Here is a 22085-nt window from a genome sequence, read left to right on the forward strand (position 1 = left end):
TTTTAAAAATATCAACATCTGGGTCCCCCACCATAAATCAGTTACACCAGAATCTCTGAGGGTAGAACTGAACATCGATGTTTTCAAAAGCTCCTAGGGGATTCAAATGTACAGCCAGGTTGGGAGCCACTGTTCTCATTTAATCTTCTCACTTAGCGACACATGGGGAAGGTAAGTGACTTGCCCAAGGTCACACAGAGAGTTAGGCTAATTTTAGGACTTCAGACTAGTTGTCTCAGATTTGACTCACCACTATCCTTTATTACCAGGTACATTCTAACTTCTTTCTTGGTCTCATCCATTTGTGCATATAAGTCAAGTCAAGATGGAGCTATTCATGATTGTGTAACATTGTTCTTAAACATCTTCCCCAGGTGCACGCTGTGCTCCTTCTGGGCTGAATCAACACAGTCTTTGGCTTCTTTCCTCACAGGACCAGTGATGGCCTCCACACCCACAGGTGCTCAGAACAGCTGCCCTCTGGGACCAGTGGAGAACAAACAGGAGCATGTGGGTCTTGGAATCAGATCTAGATTTGAATCCTGGCTCCACCATGTAAACCTTCCTGAACCTATTTTCTCCTCTGCACTATGAGTTAAAAATCTCTACTTTCAGAGTTGAGTTTACTGTAAAGCTTCAGTTTCAGGATCCCTGGTTTACACAGGCCACTTCCAAGGCTCTGGAAGAGGCTCTCAGTTTTGAAGTCACATTTTAAATTATTTTTCATAATGACAGCCCCTACTCCAACTGTTATTAGCTTCAGACCCCACAAAACTTGGATCTGCTCCTCACTACCTCAGAGTTGTTGTGGGAGTTAAATAAGATTCTGTTTATAAAGTGTGGGACATACAGTAGATGCTCAATAAATATCACTTCCCTCCAGAACAGCCCAAAAAAGGTATGGAAAGACAGACAGAATAGCAGCTGCTGTACTTGTTGCATTCCCCTTTTAATGTTCCATATATTGCCATTCAACAGCCCAGAGTCCATTCCAAAGGTGGCCTCTGGGGTCCTGACACAGCAGGAGGGGTGCTAAGGCCACTGGCTCTTGAGGGAGGCCTCCTCGGCTCTGATGTGGCTGTGAATCCAGTCGAGGTAGCGGCCAACTTTGGTGTATATGCCATAGTTGTGGAGGCGCCCGCATCCCTCACCCCAGCTCACCAGGCCCACCAGGAACCAGGTGCCGTGGAAGGAGGCGACCATGGGTCCCCCACTGTCACCCTCGCAGGCATCCCGTTGGTCCCCGAGGATGCCTGCACACAGCATGTTCTCAGAGACCACGTTGTGCATGGCTTGGATGCACTTGCTGCGAGCGGCCACAGGGATCTTGATGGAGTTGAGGATGAAGGTACGGTTTCTCTTGGCCTCGCTGCGGTAGCCCCAGCCTGTCACCACCGTCTCCTGGCCGACCTTGGTGAGCTCACGCTCTGAGAGGCCGCTGTCCGGGAGGCAGATGGGCATGATGGTCTGCGAAAAGGTAGCAGGCTGGGCCAGGCGGAGCAGTGCGATGTCATTGTCGGTGGTGCTCCTGCTGTAGTTGGGGTGCATGAGGACCTCGCTGATGTCCAGGTCCACCTCCCACTTCTCCCTGCGCCGAAGGTCATACTCTCCTGCAAGGCAGAGGGGCTATCAGAATGGGTGTGGGGAGGCTGACACCACCGTGCTCAAGAGGCCCTGGTTGGGGGCAGGACTGGGTGCACTGCTGCAGTGACCAGCAGATGTCCTGGGCACCATCATGGGCCACATGTCTGCACTTCAGGAACCTAGTAAGGGTAACAGCCCATGGGTGTTGATCCTAAAGGGGTAGACTGCTGGTCTGAATTTAGGACTCACTTACAGATGGGGCAATGCCAGGGACGTAACCAGCAGGGGGCAGTCAGCAGGGAAGCCCAAGGCCTACTGGAAACCTGGGACACAGACCAGAACCACTAAGAGAATATGGGGCAACTGCAGATAAGAGATGAGACCCCTTGCCAACAGAGGCGTGGCCAGCAGTGCCCAGCCTGAGCATAGGCAGGGACACACTGTGGCTGAGGCAGGCAGGGGCAGCAAGAGCAGAGAGGAGGACCAGCAGGCTCCAGGCTCCACAGGGAAGGAAGATGTGGGTCACCCTTAAGTGACAAGGTCCTCTCAGGCAAGGCTTATAGATCCTGGAAGGTTAGGGTCACCTGAAATTCCAGGTGGGGCCCCACTGGAGGCCACTGGCCATTGGTCATGCTGCAGGTAATTGTGAGGATGTGAATCTGGTTGTTCTCAATACAGTTTTTCCTCCTTTTTTGCATAAAGAATGGCATGAGAGCCCCTGGTATAAAGTGGGGCCTAGGCCTGGGGACCCTGACTACCACAGGGAAGCAGCTGCCTGCTGGGGCACACGCCAGACCCTGCTGACAGCTCCATCCCCACTGGTGTGTGTGAAGCACGACCCTGAGGCCAGGCTATGTGTGGCTCTTGTGGGTCTGCACCAGCGGATGCTGAAGGTCTGCACACAGCCTGATGCCCACAGCTGGGACTGAAGAGGCAAGTAGGTGTGCAATCCCCTCATTTGCAAACATTGTGTATAAGTGCCTGGGCCCAGATTTGAAGAGGACATCAGAGAATCCCCTGCCTGCAGAATACCAGGTGTTGCTGTATCTGAAATCCCACAGGAGTGGCAGGGTGGGAGCAAATAGTCCTCTGCCCCTAAACACCTTCTGTGGAGCTCAAGCACCCCCAGGGATAGGCTCTCCAAACCTGGACAACCTGTTTGGTGCTACCCTTTCCTGAGGCCTCTGCTGGCCCCCTCCTTCCTGCTCTAGCCCGCACCGAGCCTAACAGTGAGCTTCTTGGAGTCCTCCATGCAGTGGGCCGCTGTCAGCACCCAGGAAGTGTGGATGAGCACCGCCCCACAGGCCAGCTTCTTCTTCGAGTCCAGCAGGATCACCTGAAATGGGGGTGGGGTGGGCAGTGACATCACAGCACTACCTTCTGACCACTCCAAGTCAGGGCCGCTGGGTCTCAGCACAGCCCCTGGCGTGGTTCTCAAACCTGAGACACTGGCAGTATAAGGAGGTCTATCCTGGGTTCCCTGGCCATGAGGGCGTGGACTTCTGACCCTTTCCTGAAATTTTCTATTTCCACACGTTTCATGGAGTTGTCCCTGTTCCAGGTTTCTCCTTGCATTGCCCAAATTGTTCCTGTCATCCTCCTGAACCTCACCCAGAGAGAGCTTCTCATCGGTGGGTGCTCGGACAGGGCCTCAAGTTCTCTGGGAAGACTTTCAGGCCCCCAGGCTGCCTTGGGGGTCCCCCTCGGGTTACCTCAGTGCTTGTCCTGCAGACCTTCTGGCTCTGCTCCTATTCGGCTGCTGTGTGTTTAGGGTCCTGACCCTCCCAGATCTATGAGCTCCCCAGACCAATCCCGTGCTTAGAGATTTCTATACCCCAATGCCTGGCAGAGAGGGTGCCCAAATAAGTGTTAGTTTCCATGGTGAGGCTGAAGAGGCTCAGGGGCAGCCCTCCCTCCAGTCCTTCCCCATGCCAAACCCTCACCCACGAGCAGGGCCTCTGTCGAAAATCCCACCAGCAAAGCATTATCTTTCAAGCTTTTTTAAAACTGTCACTCTCCTCCTGCACATCCCGCCCTGCCTCACCCCACCTTTCCCTGGCTGCTCTTCTCTCATCAAGCTACCTCCATCTTTCTCTACAACACCCCCACCTTAGCACTCATTGCTGCCCCTCAAAGGCAGCCCCTTCCCATTTGTGCATCCTGAGCAGGAACTCCCAGGCCTCTGACCCCCTCTCACCTGCCAGGGACTCTCTCCCTGTAAGGTCAACTGCCCGTTGATGAGCCGTGGGTCCACTTGGTCAGCTTGGTCTGTGCAACATTTCAAGGTCTTGCCCTTCTTCTCCATTGGGTTCCATGGCCTCCCACAGGGGAATTTCACTAAAGGCAGGGGAGGCAGTGAGGGCCTGCCAGGACTATCCCTCAGACTGCCCTCCCATCTTTGTGCACTTCCTGCCTGCAGGCTAGTTTGCTGCATTGTTGAGTTAAAGGGATAAATGATGCTTAGACACACAAATGTATCAACCTGCAAATTTCCTTGGGTTGGTCAGTCAACAAACATTGCCACCTGATGGCAAGAGTCAGACCAAGCAGCATCACTATGCAGCCGTAGCCACAGCCGTGTGTTCCCGGGCAGGTTGCTAAACTTCTCAGAGTTCAGTATTCACCAGGGCTGTTAGGAACAATCCCTGAGATATATAAGTCAAGTCTTATGCTGGGATGCTGCCAAGCTCCTAACAGGATAGAAATTATGGAGACGAGCAGGCGGGCATTCTTGGAGAGCCCCAAAGTAGCTCTGAGCACAGTTGTGAAGTCCTCTGTCAGGAGAGAGAGAGACACACACAACCAAGATGGCGCAGTAGGTAAATGCTGTGTTTACCTTCTCTCACAACCACATTAAAATTACAACTAATTAGAAAACAATCGTTATTGAGAATCACCTATAATTAAGCTGAACTGAAGCCATTCAACTAAGAACTTGCAGAAGAAGCCACCTCCAGACGGGTAGAAGGGCAGAGATGCAGAACGGGCTGTTCCCACACCCGCGTGGCCATTAAAGATTGGAAGGGCTATTTCGGCTGTGGGGGTCCCGCCCTCCCCTAAAGGAGTGAGACATCCCAGCCCAGGGTCTCAGTGCCAGGGAGAGAAGTCCCCATAATTTTTGGTTATGAAAACCAGCAGAAATTGTGACTGAGTGAGAATGCACTCCCAGGCGCTCCTCTTAAAGGGACTGTGTGCAGACCAACTGAATAGCTTGCTATGAGCTCCAGCGCTGGGGCAGCAGCTGGAAAGGAGCCAGGGACACATGGTGGGGAACTGAGTTGTCTGGCTTGAGACAGGGGCTGGCGAGGCAGCTCTCTCCTGGACAGGGGAGCTGGTGGAGGCCATTGTTTCTTTGTTGAGTCCTCCCCTTTCCTGGCACACAAACACAGGCAGCCACCACTTCTGAGCCTCCGCCTGGTGATTTGATACCTGGCCCCACCCAACTTTCAAGCACACCCAGGCTGCTTTCAGTGGCTTTTTGGTGTAGACTGCCTGCCTTGGCTCAAGCTGCACTTTCCTAGGGTCTCTCAAAGGTTCATGGAACCCAGACAAGCAGCATCTGGCTTGAGCATATCCTGTACCTCTGACTGAGCAGCCCTAAGCCGGCACTGTGGCAGCTGGCCTTGGTTCGTGGCCTGGCCTCTTAAAGCGCTTCTAAGCACAGCACAGGTGGCGGCCATCTGCAGATTTCTTTCTGGCTCCCACTAGGTGGCCCTGGGTAGGGCACGGGCTGCGGCTGAGCTTGACCTACAGCAGATCTCCTCCAAGGTGGTCCTGGGACTGGCGCCCCCAGTGGCCAGCTCCAAAATGAGCTGGAGCATCACCCAGCCGCCTCCAAGCACGACACACCCCAAAGGGTGGATTGGGCAGGCTCCAAAGTCCTGCTGAGGCAGATCCTGCTCTGTGGGGTCAGCCCCTGAACAACAACTCTTCCATTGTAGTCAAGGCCAGTCCTCACAACCAGTGAGCCCAAAGATCAGTCCCTTACAGTGATGTGCAGTTATCAACCAAGGCTCAACTATAAGAGGAGGGCACACATAACCCACACAAGGGACACACTTGGAGCACGTGGCTCAGGTAATGGGAAAGATTGCGTCACTGAACCCCATAGCACACCTACTACACAAGGCCACTCTACTAAGACTGGAAGACATAGCAGCCCTATCTAATACATAGAAACAAACACAGGGAGGCAGCCAAAATGGGAAGACAAAGAAACATGTCCTAAATAAAAGAACAGAACAAAGCTCCAGAAAAAGAACTAAGCAAAATGGAGATAAGCAATCTATCAGACACAGAATTCAAAACACTGTTTATAAGAATGCTCGATGATCTCAGGTAGAGCTTAAACAGATATATGGGAAGCATAAAGATGGAGATAGAAATCATAAGAAAGAACTAGTCAGAAATAAAGGATATAATAATGGAAACGAAGACTATATTACAGGGAATCAACAGTAGATTAGATGAAGCAGAGGATCCAACTAATGATGTAGAAGATAAGGTAGCAGAAAACACCCAACCAGAACAACAAAAAGAAAAAGAATCCAGGGTCAACCCTGTCGAGACCCCCTCTAGTTTTTAGAGCTGTTACTTTCTACCCTAATGAACTATCCTCTGCTGTAAATTTTAAAAAAAGAAAAAGGAAAAAAAATCCAAAAAATTGAGGAGAGTTTAAGGGGCGTCTGGGACAATATCAAACATACCAACATTTGCATTATAGGGGTACCAGAAGGAGAAGAGAGAGAGCAAGGAATTGAAAACCTATTTGAAGAAATGATGACAGAAAACTTCCCTAACTTGGTGAGGGAAATGGACATACAAGCCCAAGGAGCACAGAGAGTCCCAAACAAGATAAACCCAAGGAGGCCAACACTGAGACACATCATAATTAAATGCCAAAGGTTAAAGACAAAGAGACAATCTTAAAAGCAGCAAAAGAAAAGCAGTTAGTTACCTACAAGGGAGCCCCCATAAGACTGGCAGCTGATTTCTCAACAAAAACTTTTGCAGGCAAGAAGGGAGTGGCAGGAAATATTCCAAGTGATGAAAAGCAATCACATACAACCAAGATTGCTCTACCCAGCAAGACTGTCACTTAGAATTGAAGAACACATAAGGAGCTTCCCAGACAAGAAAAAGCTGATGGAGTTCATCACCACCAAACCAGTATTACAAGGAATCTTAGAGGGACTTCTTTAAGATGGGAGGGGGGTTAAGGATGGATGAAAGGGGAAGGGATTAAGAAGTACAAATTGGTTGTTATACAGTAGTCATGAGGATGTAGGGTATAGCATAAGAAATATAGTCAATAATATTGTAATAACTAGGTATGGTGCCAGATAGACACTAGATCTATCAAGATGATAGATGGGACTGGGGTTGGGGGCAAGTGAAAAAGGTGAAGGCATTAAGAAATACAAATTGGTAGTTAATATGGTATGGGGAATATAATCAACAATGTTGTAAAGATCATGTAAGGTGCCAGATGGGCACTGGACTTATCAAGGGGATCACGTCATAGACTGCGTAGATGCCTGTCCAATGCACTATACATATGAAGTAGAATAATATTGAATGTCGACTATAACTAAATATATATAGGTATATATATAGTCACGGGATGTGGAGAATAACATAGGGAAGATAGTCAGTGGTATTGTAACAACAATATAAGTTGTCAGAGGGATAGTAGCTTCGGGAGTGGGTTATCACTTTATAAGGGGTTTAAATGTCTAACTATTATGTTGCTTTGTACACCTGCAACTAATAAAAATAAATAAATAAAAATAAAAATGAAAAAAAAAAGAAAGAGGAGAGAAAGAGGAGAGAGAAAAAAAAAGAAAGGGGAGAAAGAGGAGGAGGTCTGCTCGGATAGGCCATTCAGCTAGGCTGAGAGGTTTGGACTTATTGAAGGGCAATAGAAAACCATAAGCCAGGGAACTGAACAGTGACAGAGAATGGAGATGAGACAACAGCAAATAAATTCCAGAAGCTGTACAGTAGATGGACATGGTAACTTGCTTGGCTGACTGAGAAAGCAAAAACCTCTGTCAGGAACAGGGGATGCTGAACCCAGACTGCTTTGCAGCACAGAACCCCAGAAAGGCTTGGTGCTTCTGAAGGGTGAGGTGTAGGTGGGGCTGCAGACAGGAATGTTGGAAGTTTATAAGAGAAACTACTAGAGCCCTAGACCTCTGTCATGACCCCTCATCAGTGACTTGACTCTCCTCTCTCAACCCTGCAGAAGACCTTAGGTGTATTCTCTGCAGAGGGTAAACCAGAGGCTGTGACTTGGGGCCCCCAGGTACCACCACAAGGAAGAGTGACGTACAATGAACACAGGGAGTCAGGCAGACATCTGCAGACTGGGCAGACACCAGCTTCCCTCCCCACCCTGCTCTCAGGGCAGGAAGCTAGGCTGGAACCACCCAAGCCTGAGTTGGAAGATTCCTCTCAGAAAATGGCATCAAGTGAAGACCTCAGGGTCTGGGCAATAGGGGTCCTGCCAGTGACTTCGACCCTTGGGTGGTCTTGCAAGAAAGCCCACAACCCAACACATTCACCAGGCATTTCGCTGCAACTTCCTATGAATTCTAATTATTTCAACATACAAAATTAGAACTGTTTTTGTTTTTGTTTTTTTCAGTAAAGGATTGGAATATAAAATTGTGGAAAATTCCCTGAAAGAAGAACACAAAGTTAAAGAGATGGAAAATATGAGGTGTGATCACAAAATAGGTGAATACTGCTGCCAAGTGCCATCCAACGGAAAGGCAGGGATCTTCAATACAGGAAGCGGCATGTCAAACCTTAGAAACAGTGTGTGACAAGTTTCAATTTGTTTGGTGCAGTCAGTCGAGTGTGAGCTATGGTTGAGAGAAGGTGTGTTTTAAAGTGTGCCGTAAGTCATCTTTCATCATGACAATGCTCCGTGTCACTCATTGCTTCTGGTATACGGCAATTTCTGTCAAATAAAAACATTATGGTGTATACTCATCCACATTATTCATCAGATCTGGTACCGTGTGACTTCTGGCTCTTTCCCAAAGTCAAAATGATTCAGGACATCAAGGCAGCCACAACAGCGCAAGTAAAGACACTCACGAAAGAGGACTTCCAGAACTTCAGAAAGTAGTAATAATGATGGGATAAGTGTGTTTGAAGAGGGGGATTAATGGCAATGTGTCTTTTACTGTAATAATTTTTTAAATTTAAACATTCACTGAATTTTTTTTATCACACCTCATAAAAGAGACTCTAAAATAGGTCAATCGAGAGGAAAGAGATCTGAATAATAGGAGGTCCAGAAATAGAGAACAGGGAAAGCACAGGGTAAATTATCAAAGAAATAACTAAAGAGATGTTCCTAGAGGTAGCAGATATGAATTTCCACATCCAAAGGGTCTACCAAAGGGTGCTGTACAATGAGTGAAATAAGACCTACAGTGAGGAACAACCTGCTAAAATTCATTATGAGTTATAAAACTCTACTTATTTGTACATATATAAATTTTGATGAAAATTAAAATGCATACAAAGGAAAACAGGGAGGAAGGCAGAATCATGGTTCCGGTTTCCTCAGAGAAGCCAGAGGTAACATGGGAAATGGCATGCGGGGCTGGACAGAGTCTCTTAAGGAAATAAAGCCATTCCCGATAGATGGAGGAAGATGCTGGAGGCCTGGCCCCCTGTGTCGACTCAGAGTTTGGGAGGTGAGCTACCTATGGGCTCATGCTCCAGGAGTTGTCCGTAACGTGATCAGGGGCATCTCGAGGAAGGCGGACAAGCAAGGTGCAGAGCAGGCAGGAAGCCATCAGAGGGCATCCTCTCTCCTCGTGGGCTGACTGCACTGCGGTGGCTCCCGGGGTTGGGGCGGCCCTCTCCCTTCAGCGGGACTCCAGCTGTTCCTCGCTCAGGCCCCGCAGCCGCCCTGTACCCCACCGCCCTGCTCCGTTCCGGAGCTCACCTTTGAGCTCACCTTTGGGCTCACACTGCAGGTGGTCGTCCGCCAGCCCGTAGCCCGACGCGCAACTGCAGCGGCGCCGGCCCTCTTCCTCCAGGCAATAGTGCCCGCAGCCGCCGTTGTCCACTGAGCAGTTGGAGAAGCGCACCTCTGGACCGACAAGAGAAGAGGGCGCCGAGGGTGCACAGTGACACCACGCGCCCGGCGCCGCAGTGCCGAGCCGCGCGCAGCCTCCGCCGCTCTCTGGCGCTCAGCCCACTGCCCCGTTCTGCGACCCCTCACCTTGCATGCAGAAGCGGCCTTCCCAGCCCAGGCCACAGTCGCAGCGGAAGCCACCTATGCCGTCGATGCACTTGCCGTGGTCGCAGCACGGGCTGTCGCACGGGTGCTCCGGGAGCTGTATAGTGCACTGGTCGCCGTCTGCGACATGAGGTTTGGGAGGTGTCACTGGTGCCGCTAATCCCCCCACCCCCTCGGCGTCCCCACAATGGCCCAGAGACCCCAAGGGGGCACGGCACCGCAACCAGGAGTCTAGAGAGCACTCACCAAGGTACTTGGACCAGAAGTCCAGCTGTGGAGAGAAGGGGCTGCGTCAGAGGCTGCCGTCAGCCCTTTAAGGGGAGCCCACAGGGAGCCTCCTGGGTCTGGCCCTGGTGGGGCCTGGCAGCCTCTAAATGGGCAGTAGACATAAGGACTTCCAGGGAGGTCAACTCCCGCTTCTCAGTGACGGCTGGTGCAGCTGCACCCTGAGTAAGACCGCCTCCTCCCTGCCCCTTGTTGTCCATCTTCACCCCACATCCAATGAACAACACTCCTCCCCTGGCAGCTGGAAGCATGCTCTCTCACTGTGCTAAGCAACAACCTCTGCAATGAAAGGGACCCAAGGTCCCCACTAGGCTACTCTGCCTCCTTCCAGTTACCGCACTCTTTCTGGCTTTTCTGGACCTCTCCCAAATCTGGACTTTCCCTAAGCCAGTGTTCCCAAAGTTGAGCAAGGGCCAGGATCTCATTAGTGAGACACAGAATGCTGGTTGAAAAGGTCTGGGACAGCAGTCCCCTTTTCTAACCACCACCTGCTGCTGCTGCTGCTGTTGTTGGTCTGAGACCACCACACCCTGAGATCCACTGCTCAATGCCTATACAATCAACCCTCCCCCACCAGCATGGGCTCTGCCCTGCTGGCCCAGAAACCTTGGTGGGGGGTGGGGGGTGGTTAGGGGAGCCCCAGGATGGATATGATGTGCTCAGATTGAGAATGCAGAATATCGTTTTGGCATCTGCTGAGGCCATTTGGGGAAAGAGGCAGTGGGGATCTAGTCAAGGAGGTGGCAGCTGTGGGCAAGGAGGGAACAGACCAGAGGCCCCCCACCTTGGCCTGGAAAGGCCTGAACAGGAAGTGCATCCCTACAGCATGGTGGGGACCCCAGGTGGTGGCACAACTTCCAGGTCCTAGTAGCTGAAGTGAGCGTTCGGGGATGGAGGAGGTCTGAGTCTTGTATTGGAAAGCCACCTCTCTTACAAGCCCACCTTCCTCCTCAGGGCCACCACCATGGGGCTTGGAGGCCAGAGAGGACATAGACCCTTTCCTCAGACCCCCTGGGCAAGCAGATTTTACCCCTTGAGAATATGAACTGAGGCACAGAGTGAGCGTTTGTAGACAGACATCAGGGACTCAGGTCACACACCCTGATCAGCAGATTCATGGGTGGAAGCAGACATGCTGGCCTTTTGGTCACAGAGAGAGAGAACGGGAGACAGAGGTGTCCAGCTGTAGGTGGAGGGTGGACTGAACTACCTGCAGTGGGGTTGGGTGGGTACCCCAGCCTGAGGCTTCCCCAAACTTTTCCTGGAGCCAGGCGCAGCGTTCTGCTTCTTGCAGCCGCATGTGCCCTGACCAAGACCATAGTGCCCTATTCATTCTACTCACCTAGCCCCAAGCTTGGGAGAGAAGCTGGTGCCCACTATTTCCCTGGACCCCCAAGAGGCCCTCAGTGGTCAGCCCCAGCCTGTTTCCCCAGGCCCGGCTGGCCACCAGCCCACCCCTCAGCTTTGTCCTCTGGACCCAGCCAGATGGCCTTACTGTGTTATCCACATTTTTGAAAATCTCCTTGGCCTCCTCAAAGTCACAGCTCTCCTCCATGCACTCCCGCTCCAGGTTGCTGGGTCGGAGCTCCTCCAGGAAGGAGTTGGCACGTTTGTGGATCCGTAGCACCTGGTGGGCCTGCTCACTGCTGGAGAACACTGAGTCTGTTTGGGGTAGAGGAAGCTCACGTTAGTGGAGGGGCCTGAGGTAGAGGTCATGCAGGGGACCTGCTGGGGTGAACCTGGGGAGGACTTATAATTCCAGGTCCCAATTCTCTCCCCTTTCCCTCTGCTTGAAGAGGTGGCTGACCACTGGATCAGAGGAGACTTGACAATTCATACATCCCTTTGAACCCCAACCGGACCTCAGTGTGACCTTGAGCCAGGGTCTTTACACCTCTAAACCTTAGTTTATTCATCCAAAATGAGGATATTTTATTGTACTAAGTGAAACAGTCCAGTGCCTGGTACAGAAATAAGCACCCAATGTCACATGACATATGCTGTTGTTGTTATCAAGAATGTAATATTAAATGGTCTCATTATTCTCTGGATAATGAGGCAGGGTGCATCCCTGTCTTGAAACCATCCCTCTCTTCCCCCTCCCCGCCCCTCCTTTACCTCCCTACTCATTGAGCACTTGCCATGCTCCTCCCCTTGGGCAGGCACACCTGAAGGACAGCAGATCTCTCACCCAGGGAGCATTACCACATGTCTCCTGGGCTCCGAGAGGTGTCTGTCTTGGATACAGGGGAACAGCTGGGATGGAGGGGTCAAGTCAAGGGATTGTAGAAGAGAAGCTCAAGGGACATGCAAAGGCCAGAAAAGGAAGGTATGCCTGAGCTGAGTCTGCACAGTGGAACCCAGGGGGCCACAGGTGGGAGCTGGGGGCTTGGAGGATGGGGGAGGGTGGGGAAGGGCGCCCCAAGCAGAGAAGCAGCTCAGGAAGAGGCATAAATGCAAGGAACAGCCTGGGGTGGCTCTCAGAGAGACGAGGGCTGCAGAATAAACTGGGTAGCTCATCCTTCCTGCAGGCCCTCCCAGCATGTCATCCTTCCTCCTCCTGCTGGCTGTGGAGACCAGGGAATGGGGTGGGGCAGGTTTTAGGAGGACAGGCTGCCTGGGGTAGACCTGGGGATTTCACAGTTGAGAGAGTGATGAATGGAGTGGGAAGGCCCAGGGGACTCTGACCACCCCAGAGTGGAAGAAGGACCATCAGGATGTGACCCTCTGACCTGGGCTCCCTGCTTTCCTCACAGCATTCTGCCCTCCAGCCAAGGAGGCTGCCGCTGTGTTCCAGTAGCGAACTCGAACTCTGCCTGCCTCTTGCCTCATTCTGAGGCTCAGAGGGAATAGTGGAAGGTGTGAAGGCCCTGGGGTCTTGGGGGATGGGGTACGGGGAGTGGCCTTACCGGGATGAACTGGTGTGCTGGAAATTCCCCAGATGATCAGGAACAGTAAGAGGCTTGCCAGCTGCCACATTCTGGAGCTGCTGACACCTGTCTGAGGAGGACTTCTGAGTTTCCCATAGCCCCACCAGCACCTGCTCTGCCTGCCACTCTCCAGACATGAGCCAAATGGAAGGGCCTCCCATGTGTGCTGATTGTCAGGGCAAAAGCTGGGATTGGGAGTCCCTGCCCACTAGGCAGACAGCCACCTGGCACTTCAGTTTCCTTCTCCATATGAGGCTAAGGTCACACCACCTGCTCCGAATCTGAAGGGGGAAGAGGGAAAGTGGACAGCGCACAAAGTCCTGGTGAAGATCAAAGGGGCCAGCACAGAGGGACCACAGCAGGGGCGCCCAAAGTATCCATGCCCTTCCCATTCTGGGTGAGCCTTTGGGGTGCGGTGCCATTGCTGACCTGCTGGCCAGGATGAGAGTAATAGCTAACATTTATCAGACACCCATGGTGTCTTTCAAGCATGGCTCAGAGGACAGGCCACCAGGTCAAACCTCTTGGTGCAAATCACAGCTCCAGGACAGCAACATGGGCAAGGGACCTAACTGGTCCATGCCTCATTTCAGTCATTCGAAAAATGGATAGAAAAACTGTTTTTCTGCCTTTTAGGGTTATTGTGAGAGTTAAATGAGTTAATCCACATGAAGCTTTTAAAGTATGGTTTGCACATAGCAAATTCTCAGTAAACTGCTATTATTATCTCAGTTAAGGCTCACGGCCAGCCAAGATGTAGGTTTAATATTGTCATGCCATTTCATGGAGTGGGAAATTGAGGCTCAGAGGCGTGAAGCAGCTTTTTAAAAGCCCACAACCAAGAGGTGGCAGAGCTCAGACTCAAGCCCAGGACTGTGTGGCTCCAGGGCTGGAACCTGAACTCCTGCCCCAAACTATCAGATGCCCCACAAGGCCACAGAGGCAGCTCTGCCGACTGGACGCCGAAGAGCCCCCCACTGCCTTCAAGGCTGGGTGGGCAGGTCTGCCTGCCCCATGTGCACCCCAGTCTGACCTCACTCTCCACCTTTACTCACTTTCTCAGAGGCTGGTTCTGACATTTGTTTAAACCAGAGGCCCTAGGTTTAGAGGTGGGGGTGAGTTAGGGAGAATGGGGAGTCCCAGGTTCCAGGTTGCCTCTGGTGATAGCCCTGGGCCCTGGAGGCCCTCAGCCAACTTCCACTTGCCTTGAAGTCTGGGAAGAAGGCCTCTTGGAACTGTGGTACCTGGGCCTGAGCAATGCCAGCCTGGCTGGTGGCAGAGCCTTGATTTCCCTTTTCCCCAAGCTCCAGCCAGCCTCTCAAACCCTGGCTTGAGGATTTAGCCCTCACCCCTGCTCAGCCCTCCTCCGGCCCACCTCACAGACCTGCCTGGAAGGGTACTCCCTGGGGTGTACTGTGGAGAAACTGCAAGGTCGCCCTCCTGCCGCCATGACAGTCCGGAACTTGAGTTAATCCATAACCGCAAATATTTACTTGCTTGGCCCTCAGTGCTGAGGCCTTGCTCTCCACAGGCAAACAAGTTTCCAGCTCAGGACAGCTCGGTTTGCCCAAAGCCCATCTTGCCAGCAAATGGTGCCATCCAGGAGGAAGAGAGGAGAAGGACAGGCACTGTCAAACTGCATACATTTGTGGTCTCATTTTAGCTTCATAGTGGCTGGCTGCAGGAGGGACCTTGTCCCCATCTTGCAGATGGGACACTTTTATGCAGAGATATTGCCGCTTGGCCCAGATCAGCACAACTGGTAATGATTCCATAGTTCACCAAATCTGGGATACAATTATTATAAGATGCACCTATTTATGTGCCAATAAAAAAAAAAAAGAAAAGAAACATTGCCAATCACACATTAACATACCAGCCCAATTTTTTTTTTAAAGATTTTATTGGGGAATTGGGGGAGGGGAACAGACAAGTTGCTGTCCTTTTGTTCTTCAGTCTAGCTGTGGAGGACTTTGCTTCACTGGCCCATGTTGGTATTCTGATCATTGCGCTCTTCCCAGCTGAGGCAGATTGGTCGCCTGCCGGCGGCTGCTCATGGTGGCTCTTGACAGCTCACGTTGGCTGCCGGTCACTCACGATAGCTTATGGAAGCCCATTGCCGCTTCACTGCAGCCTACGCCATCGCTGGCGACTCACGGCAGCCCAGCTCCAGGTCGAACTGTTGTTCACCATCTTAGCTGTAGAGGGTGCAGCGTCACTGGTCCTCATGTGGGATCCAAACCGGGGCCCTGCTGCTCAGAGCTGGCATCCCAAGCCAGCTCTTAACCAACGTGCCATTTGGCCAGCCCGCCAGCCCAATTTCTGATTTTTGTAATGTAAAATGAAAAGATGTGCCCCTCAGGTCCCTACCTCACAGGAGCCAGGCACTCTGAAGGCTCTAAGCTCTGGTCGCTCTGTAATGCCCCCCACAGCTACACATGGCTATTCCTATAACTTCTATTTTGCCGATGAGGGCACTCAGAAACCCTTCTTTACTTGCTCAAGTTCACCAAACTGGTAGGTGGCAGACTTGGATGAGAACTTAGGTCTTCCTGGCACCTCTTGGCCACCTCTGTGAACAGGTGAGAGAAACAAAGAGGATTCCGGAAAGGCTGGAGTCAGTTCATGGCCGGGATGCAGGAAAGCAGGAGGGCAGAAGTAAAGGCTCCACCTGGAGCTTTGCCTCAGTAGTCACTAGGCACCTTCCTTCCTTCCTGCACCTGCTGTCCCAGAGATGGCCCCATGTCTTCATACCCTGCCCCCTCCTTGGAGGACTTGACCACACTCCTCAGAGTCCCAGTCCATGCTGCTTCTGGTGACTGCACAGGGAAGTCACTGGACCCAGGAGTCAATCAGATTCTCTACCCCAGATCCCAGGAGTAGGGCCTTAGAACCCTCATTGCACTGTGAGCACTGAGCTTGGAAAGTTCTGAAGCCAGGGTTTGAGCATCGATGTTTGGGCCTAAAGCAAAGGAAGCAACGAGTAGGGAGGTGCAGACCTGCTGAGCGACTGAGCAGGCGACTGAAGAGACTTGAGGGTCTGAGGAAGCAGCCGGGCGGCCTCACCTCATAATGAGTGGGGCATATCCTGGCTTCGGGGTCACAAGGGTCCTCCGGCCCTCCTAGAAAATCCTCTTTCCTGCAGTTTCCTTAATTCGCTGGAGCAGCTTGTGTTCCTCCTACTTAGGTACAGCACCATGTTTGGACTATGGAGGTATAGGGCCCTCGTGCTGCCCACACTCCCGCCTGAGAAGGCAAGAGGAACAGGGGGAGAGTCTAACAGGGAAGGCCCAAAGGGCAGAGGCCAGATGGCAGGCACAGACAGTGACGCTGAAGGGGTTCAGAGGACAGGGAAATCAGCACAAGCTGGGTGGCCAGGGAAGGCTGCCTGGAGGAGGTGAAGCTTCAACTGGACATCAGAGGGCAGGCAGGGCCCTGGTAATAGAGGAACCACTGCTCAGATGGGGAGGGAGCAGGAGGTACAGGAGATGAGTAGTGGGGGAGCTGCTGAAGGTGAGGTGGGAGGGGATGGAATAGGGTTTGGAATGGAGTCTATGGACAGTGGGGAGCCAGGGGCTGTTTGTGAGGGTCTGTGGCAACTGCCTAGAGAAAGGGAAACATGGTCCTTATGGCTCAGGCAGAAAGCATGGAGACCACACATGGGGGTGGCTCGCAAGGCTGAGGAACTTATAAAAATTGCCTCCTGCACCCATGGTTTTCTCCAGGTGTCCTCCCCATGAGTGTACTGCAGCCACTGCTCTTGGCTCTCCCCATCTTCACTTGGCCTCCTGCTACCTCCTTACCTCACCTGCTAAGAGCAAGGTGCTGTGGGTGTCCAGTGGGACTCCTTCCCTTCCCCACCAAACTCCTCACCTTCCATGCGTGCCCCAGCCTCACATGGGCGATCGATTCCATGTGCCATCTACATAGGGTCCACACACTGATCCTGAACCTGCCTGCGGCACCCACATCCAAACCAGCCCAGATGCCCAGAAAAGCCAGGGCAGCTGCAGTGGGAGAAGTTGTTACCAGAGAGGGGGCCCTTCTTGGTGAGATGTCCGGGCTTGGCTCTCACACTAGGGTCGAACCCTGTGGAGTGTGGGCGGAGTGTGGGGTAGCTTCCCACATCCGTGGGTCACTTCTCGAGGAAAACTGGGAAACTTACCCAATACATTGATGGGGATTGGGCCCTCTTTAGCATGGTGTCCAAGTTCTTGGCATCTCGAGCAAAGAATTGAATAAGACACAGAGGTAAAGTGGTGAAAACAGTTTATTATTATGGAAGAGACACAGAGGTAAAGTGGTGAAAAAACTTTGTTATTATAGACTAGATAGTACACTCCAAAGAATTAGGAGTGAGCTGAGCACAAACAAAAGTGGCTCAAGGCTCAAAGTGGCATTATTAGGAGAAAAAGTACATCAAAGAGTTTGGAGCAGGCCCTAGCAAAAGGAAGGCTTGAAAGGTGGCCAAGGGCTCAAGGGGCAGCAGCTTTCAGGAGCTTTCGGGTTTTATCTTTTTTACTCTGGGACTGGCTGTTCCTCTCCAGGCGCAGGACTGCTTGATTGACACCTGAGATTGATAAGAGGTCATTACCTCACCCTCTTAGACTGCACATGTCCCTTTCCAGAGTTCAGTGTTATAATGATATTAATGAACTCCGGGCATATGTATGATATTATATGATGGTATAATGAGGCTAGGGTGAGATGGAGGTTATTGTAGTTTTCTACAGCGCAGAGCCGGTCTATTTTATTGTCTTTTAGTGTCCTCACAGAGGTTCATGGTTAGGCCCGATAAGGAGAAATTCCAGGCAGTGCTCCCTGTAGATTGTGTTGAACATGCAGGAATGCAGAGACCCAATTACTTGACTCTAACTGCCTGCGTTGTTTTCCCTGAGAGACATGATCCCCATAAATCTCTGTGGGGAATTGAGGGATGGGAGGTCTCTTTTTTCTGTATCTGCTTCAAGCTGAGAAGGGGGGTAGAGCTGTCCCTACCTGATGGGGATTCACAAAACTCTCGCCCCATCTGTTCTTAAATAAAAAGAGGGGGTCTCATATTTGCCTTGGTCGGGGTGTACTGGAAGCCTCGCTGGGACATAATTTGTATCCCGAAGGCCCCTAAGTGAGGAAAAAGAGACATTGGTTAATAAATTAAAAGCAGTGGCTCCAGGGATGGGACTCCAAGTCCATTCATCTTAACTTCAGGTGACGTTTGTTTACCCAGGAGTTAGGCCTGGACTGGCCTGGAGGAGTGTTAAAACCCATTTGGTCTCTGGGATGGCCATTTATTTATCCAAAAGTTAGGTCTGGAATGGCTTGGGAGACTGTTGGGATACAATGATTACAGCTCTATATTGAGGGGGCTTAAAATTTCTATAGTGAGGGGTCTTAAAACTTCTATAGCAAGACAGCTCTCCCGTACCAGAGACCAGTGCTGGGGGTCTGCCAATGCCTCCAAGCATACTCAGAGTTCAGGAGGCTTCCTCCTGGAGAGTTCTTCATGCCTGTCGGCTTGCTGAGGCACTGCAGTGGGGGTACCTGCATCATGGCCTCCTCATTGGTTGGCAGTGCAGGAGACAGGGTCACCTCCCTGAGGAGGGGAAGGTCCCCACCACCATTCCTGAGTTCTGCTGGCTCTGAAAGGCTGGCATCACCTGGGGAGTGCACCCAGGAATCCAGGTGTCTCTGCTCACTTGCAACAGGTTTCCAGCAAGGGGCACTGCTCTGGTCCCCTGGAACGGGGCCTACCCTTGTTCCAAAATACCAGTCTTACCGGGCTTGGTGGGTGGGCGCTGCTAATTCTCCTTGTCTGACTGGGGGGTTTCCTTCTTCAAATGTGTGTAACCTCACAGGGGTCTGAATTTAGTCAGGCCAAATCTAGATGACAGGGCAGGACTTGGCATTGAAGGTAACCCATTTAGAGAGAGGAAGGGCGTTTGTGCAAGGGATTCGGGGTACTTGTGTGGATGCCAGCAAAAGAAAGAGAAGCAAAAATGTGGGGGGAAACCAGAAAGGTAAAACTATCAGATAGCATCAGCAGGAGGGTCTTTGGGGTCAGGTTCGTACGGGTTTAAACCTCATTGGAGCTCCTTCCTGGCTGGGTTATTTAACTTCCCTGGGCCTCAATGTCCACATCTGTAAAATGAGGCTAATAATAGCATCCACCTGGGTGCTTGTTACAAGGGTTAAATTAAGTTGTTGCTACAAGGTGGAGAGGGCCTAGGATTTAACAGGTGATCAGTCAACAATTTCCTCTCTTGGCTCCTCAAATATCCTAGGCAGCGGTTCTCAACCTTCCTAATGCCGCGACCCCTTAATACAGTTCCTCATGTTGTGCTGACCCCCAACCATAAAATTATTTTCGTTGCTACTCTATAACTGTAATTTTGCTACTGTTATGAATTGTAATGTAAATATCTTTTTGTTTTCCGATGGTCTTAGGCGACCCCTGTGAAAATGTCATTAGACCCCCAAAGGGGTTGCGGCCCATAGGTTGAGAACCACTGTCCTAGAGAGACAGCGAGGAGGCTCACAAAGCTTTGTAAGGATCAAAGCCTGGGGACAATGGGTGTCCTGCTTCATAAATATCCATGAAGGTAGGGAGGAGATCTATCATGAAGGGGAAGAGAAGAAAGGACAGCTGCCATCTGTGTAGCAGCTTAGCAGCCTCTGGTTCTAAGGGGTCAGTCACCTGTAATCTCCCTGGGTCTGGGGTGTGTTCTTATCTAGTGTTGGCCCCAACTCTGATGCTGTCACAATGGACTGACAGCAAGCATCAGTGTAATGCAGGTTTAATAAGAAGAGGGCCACAAGTGGAAGAACTTTACATTTGACCATATTCAGTTTGATCACCATATGAAAAAGAATTTCCTAAAAGGCTGCAGGCAAGGAACCAGAAAGAGGTCAAAATGACCTCTGGGCCAGCCGAGTGGCACGTTGGTTAAGAGTTGGCTTGGGACGCCAGCTCTGAGCAGCAGGGCCCTGGTTCGGTTCCCACATTAGGGCCAGTGACGCTGTGCCCTCCACAGCTAAGATAGTGAACAACAGCTCAACCTGGAGCTGGGCTCCCATGAGTCACCGGCGACGGCGTGGGCTGCAGCCCCTTGGGTTGCCATGAGCTACTGTGAGTGGCCGGCAGCCGGCGTGAGCTGCCATGAGTGGCCGTCCAATGACCGGCGACCAACTGCCTCAGACGGGAAGAGCACAATAATCATAATACCAACATGGGCCAGTGAAGCGGCATCCTCCACAACTAGACTGAAGAACAAAAGGACAACAACTTGTCTGTTCCCCTTCCCCCGATTCCCCAACATTGATCCCCTCTCCCAATTCCCCAATAAAATCTTTTAAAAAAATGTCCTCTGTATCATAGGATAGAGATGTCATTGTTATTTTGTATTAAATATTGGTAATATCTGTTTAATTAGTCCTATTGTATTTACATTCTCCTTTTAAAAAGTCTTACATGTACTACATCTTTTAAAAAAGACTATTTTTATAGAACAGTTTTAGGTTCACAGCAAAATTGAGGGTTTTCCCATATTCCCCTTGCCCTCTCATACACACATAGCCTCCCCCATTACCAACATCCCCCATCACAGTGGTGCATTTGTTACAACTGCTGAACTTACATTGACACATGAAAATCAAAGTCCATAGTTTACATTATGCCCACTTTTGATGTTTTACATTCATTAGGTTTAGAAGAATGTGTAAAGACATGTACAAATAACTATACTATCATACAGAGTATTTTCACTGCCCTGAAAATCCTCTGTGCTCTGCCTATTCATCCCTCTCCCCACCCACTGGCAACTAGTGATCTTTTTACTGTCTTTATAGTTCTGCCTTTTCCAGAATGTCAGAGTTGGAATCATACAGCATGTAACATTTTTCATGTAACTTAATACAAAATTTAAGTATCCAATAAAGTTAAAATAAATTGCTGTATCAGACAGGACAGAAACATTATGTAACTATTTTTATATTTTCCCCACACATATTATTTGTTTAATTAGCCCTGTTAATTAACTGCCATCATTACTAATCCTATTGTTTTCTTTAAATAATGGCATTTATGGAACATAAAAGTAAATAAGACTATGAAATTTCAAATAAACACCTTTTTTTTTTTTTTTTGCTGAGCCATCCTGCTACCTGTTGGCAGCTCAGCGGCTGCTCAGCTCCGGCTGGACTCGAACTGCTGTTGCTCAGAGCTCAAACTCTTGAGCGAGCTCTTAACCAACTGAGCCACTCGGCAGGCCCCTAAACACCTATTTTTGATATGCATAATTCTAATGTTTCAAATAAACTATTCGATCATATTTCTATGTTAAAGTAACATATACCCGTAAGTGTATAATTACTTTTTAATATATTATTATTGGTTTTGGGGGTTTTGGGTGGCTGTGTCCCAGACTGGATCTCTAACGTTGATACCGTGAGTACACATCCCACCTCCTCTGCCTCGGCTTTGTTTAGGCCCAGGGCTACAGAGCCCACTAAGGCCGGGTGGTGGGGGTACCTAACCCAGCCCTGAGGAGACCCTCTGGGAAGGCTTCCCGGAGGAAGCGAGCCTCCGCTGGGCCGCGGAGGTGGGGTAGCCACGAAAGTGGGGCAGAGGGCGGGAAGACGGGGAGGGGGAGGGGGAAGGGGCGGGGTGTTGGAGTTCGGAGAGGGGCGTGTGGAGGAGGGCGGGGCCCGGAACTTGGGCCTCTCCCGGCAGGTGAGTGGTCCCAAAGGGCCTGCGCAGCCAGGTTATCCCTCCTGGCGCCCCGCGTCCTACCGGGCCCATCCTTTGGCGAGAACACCGCGCCCGCAGCGCCCGCTTCACAGTTCTGCGGAAGTCAGGAGTGGGCAGGGCTGCTACTGTGGCGGGGCGTCGGCCCGGGCCTGCGGCCCTCCCTCTACGGAGCCTGTCTGCTTCCGTCTCCGCAGCCTCCTCCTGGAGCTCGTCTCCAGCGCCCCCTGCACCCCGCTCCAGCCTCCACCCCCACTCTCCCCGCTCCAGCCTCCAC

At 51.2% G+C, this 22085-nt stretch overlaps 1 protein-coding gene across 4 annotated transcripts; it reads right to left on the bottom strand.

Moving 5' to 3' along the window:
- Positions 1-930: 930 nt before the first annotated feature.
- Positions 931-14558, bottom strand: PROC (protein C, inactivator of coagulation factors Va and VIIIa). Of its 4 annotated transcripts, none has more exons than XM_019624522.1 (9): positions 14450-14558; positions 13045-13135; positions 11631-11797; positions 10097-10121; positions 9833-9970; positions 9554-9700; positions 3782-3921; positions 2803-2920; positions 931-1610 (listed from the first exon to the last, which is right to left on the bottom strand). In XM_019624522.1, the coding sequence occupies exons 1-9, from the start codon at positions 14513-14515 to the stop codon at positions 1033-1035; spliced, it is 1470 nt and encodes a 489-aa protein (XP_019480067.1). In that variant the 5' UTR covers positions 14516-14558; the 3' UTR covers positions 931-1032. The 4 variants fall into 4 exon arrangements, with proteins under 4 accessions (XP_019480067.1, XP_019480066.1, XP_019480068.1 ...); XM_019624521.1 differs by having other exon boundaries at positions 14441-14532; XM_019624523.1 differs by having other exon boundaries at positions 9566-9700; positions 14441-14530.
- Between the last annotated feature and the right edge of the window lie 7527 nt (positions 14559-22085).

The sequence above is a fragment of the Hipposideros armiger genome, unplaced genomic scaffold (genome assembly GCF_001890085.2).
Source record: "Hipposideros armiger isolate ML-2016 unplaced genomic scaffold, ASM189008v1 scaffold_592, whole genome shotgun sequence".
In the NCBI taxonomy this organism is placed as follows: Eukaryota; Metazoa; Chordata; class Mammalia; order Chiroptera; family Hipposideridae; genus Hipposideros; species Hipposideros armiger.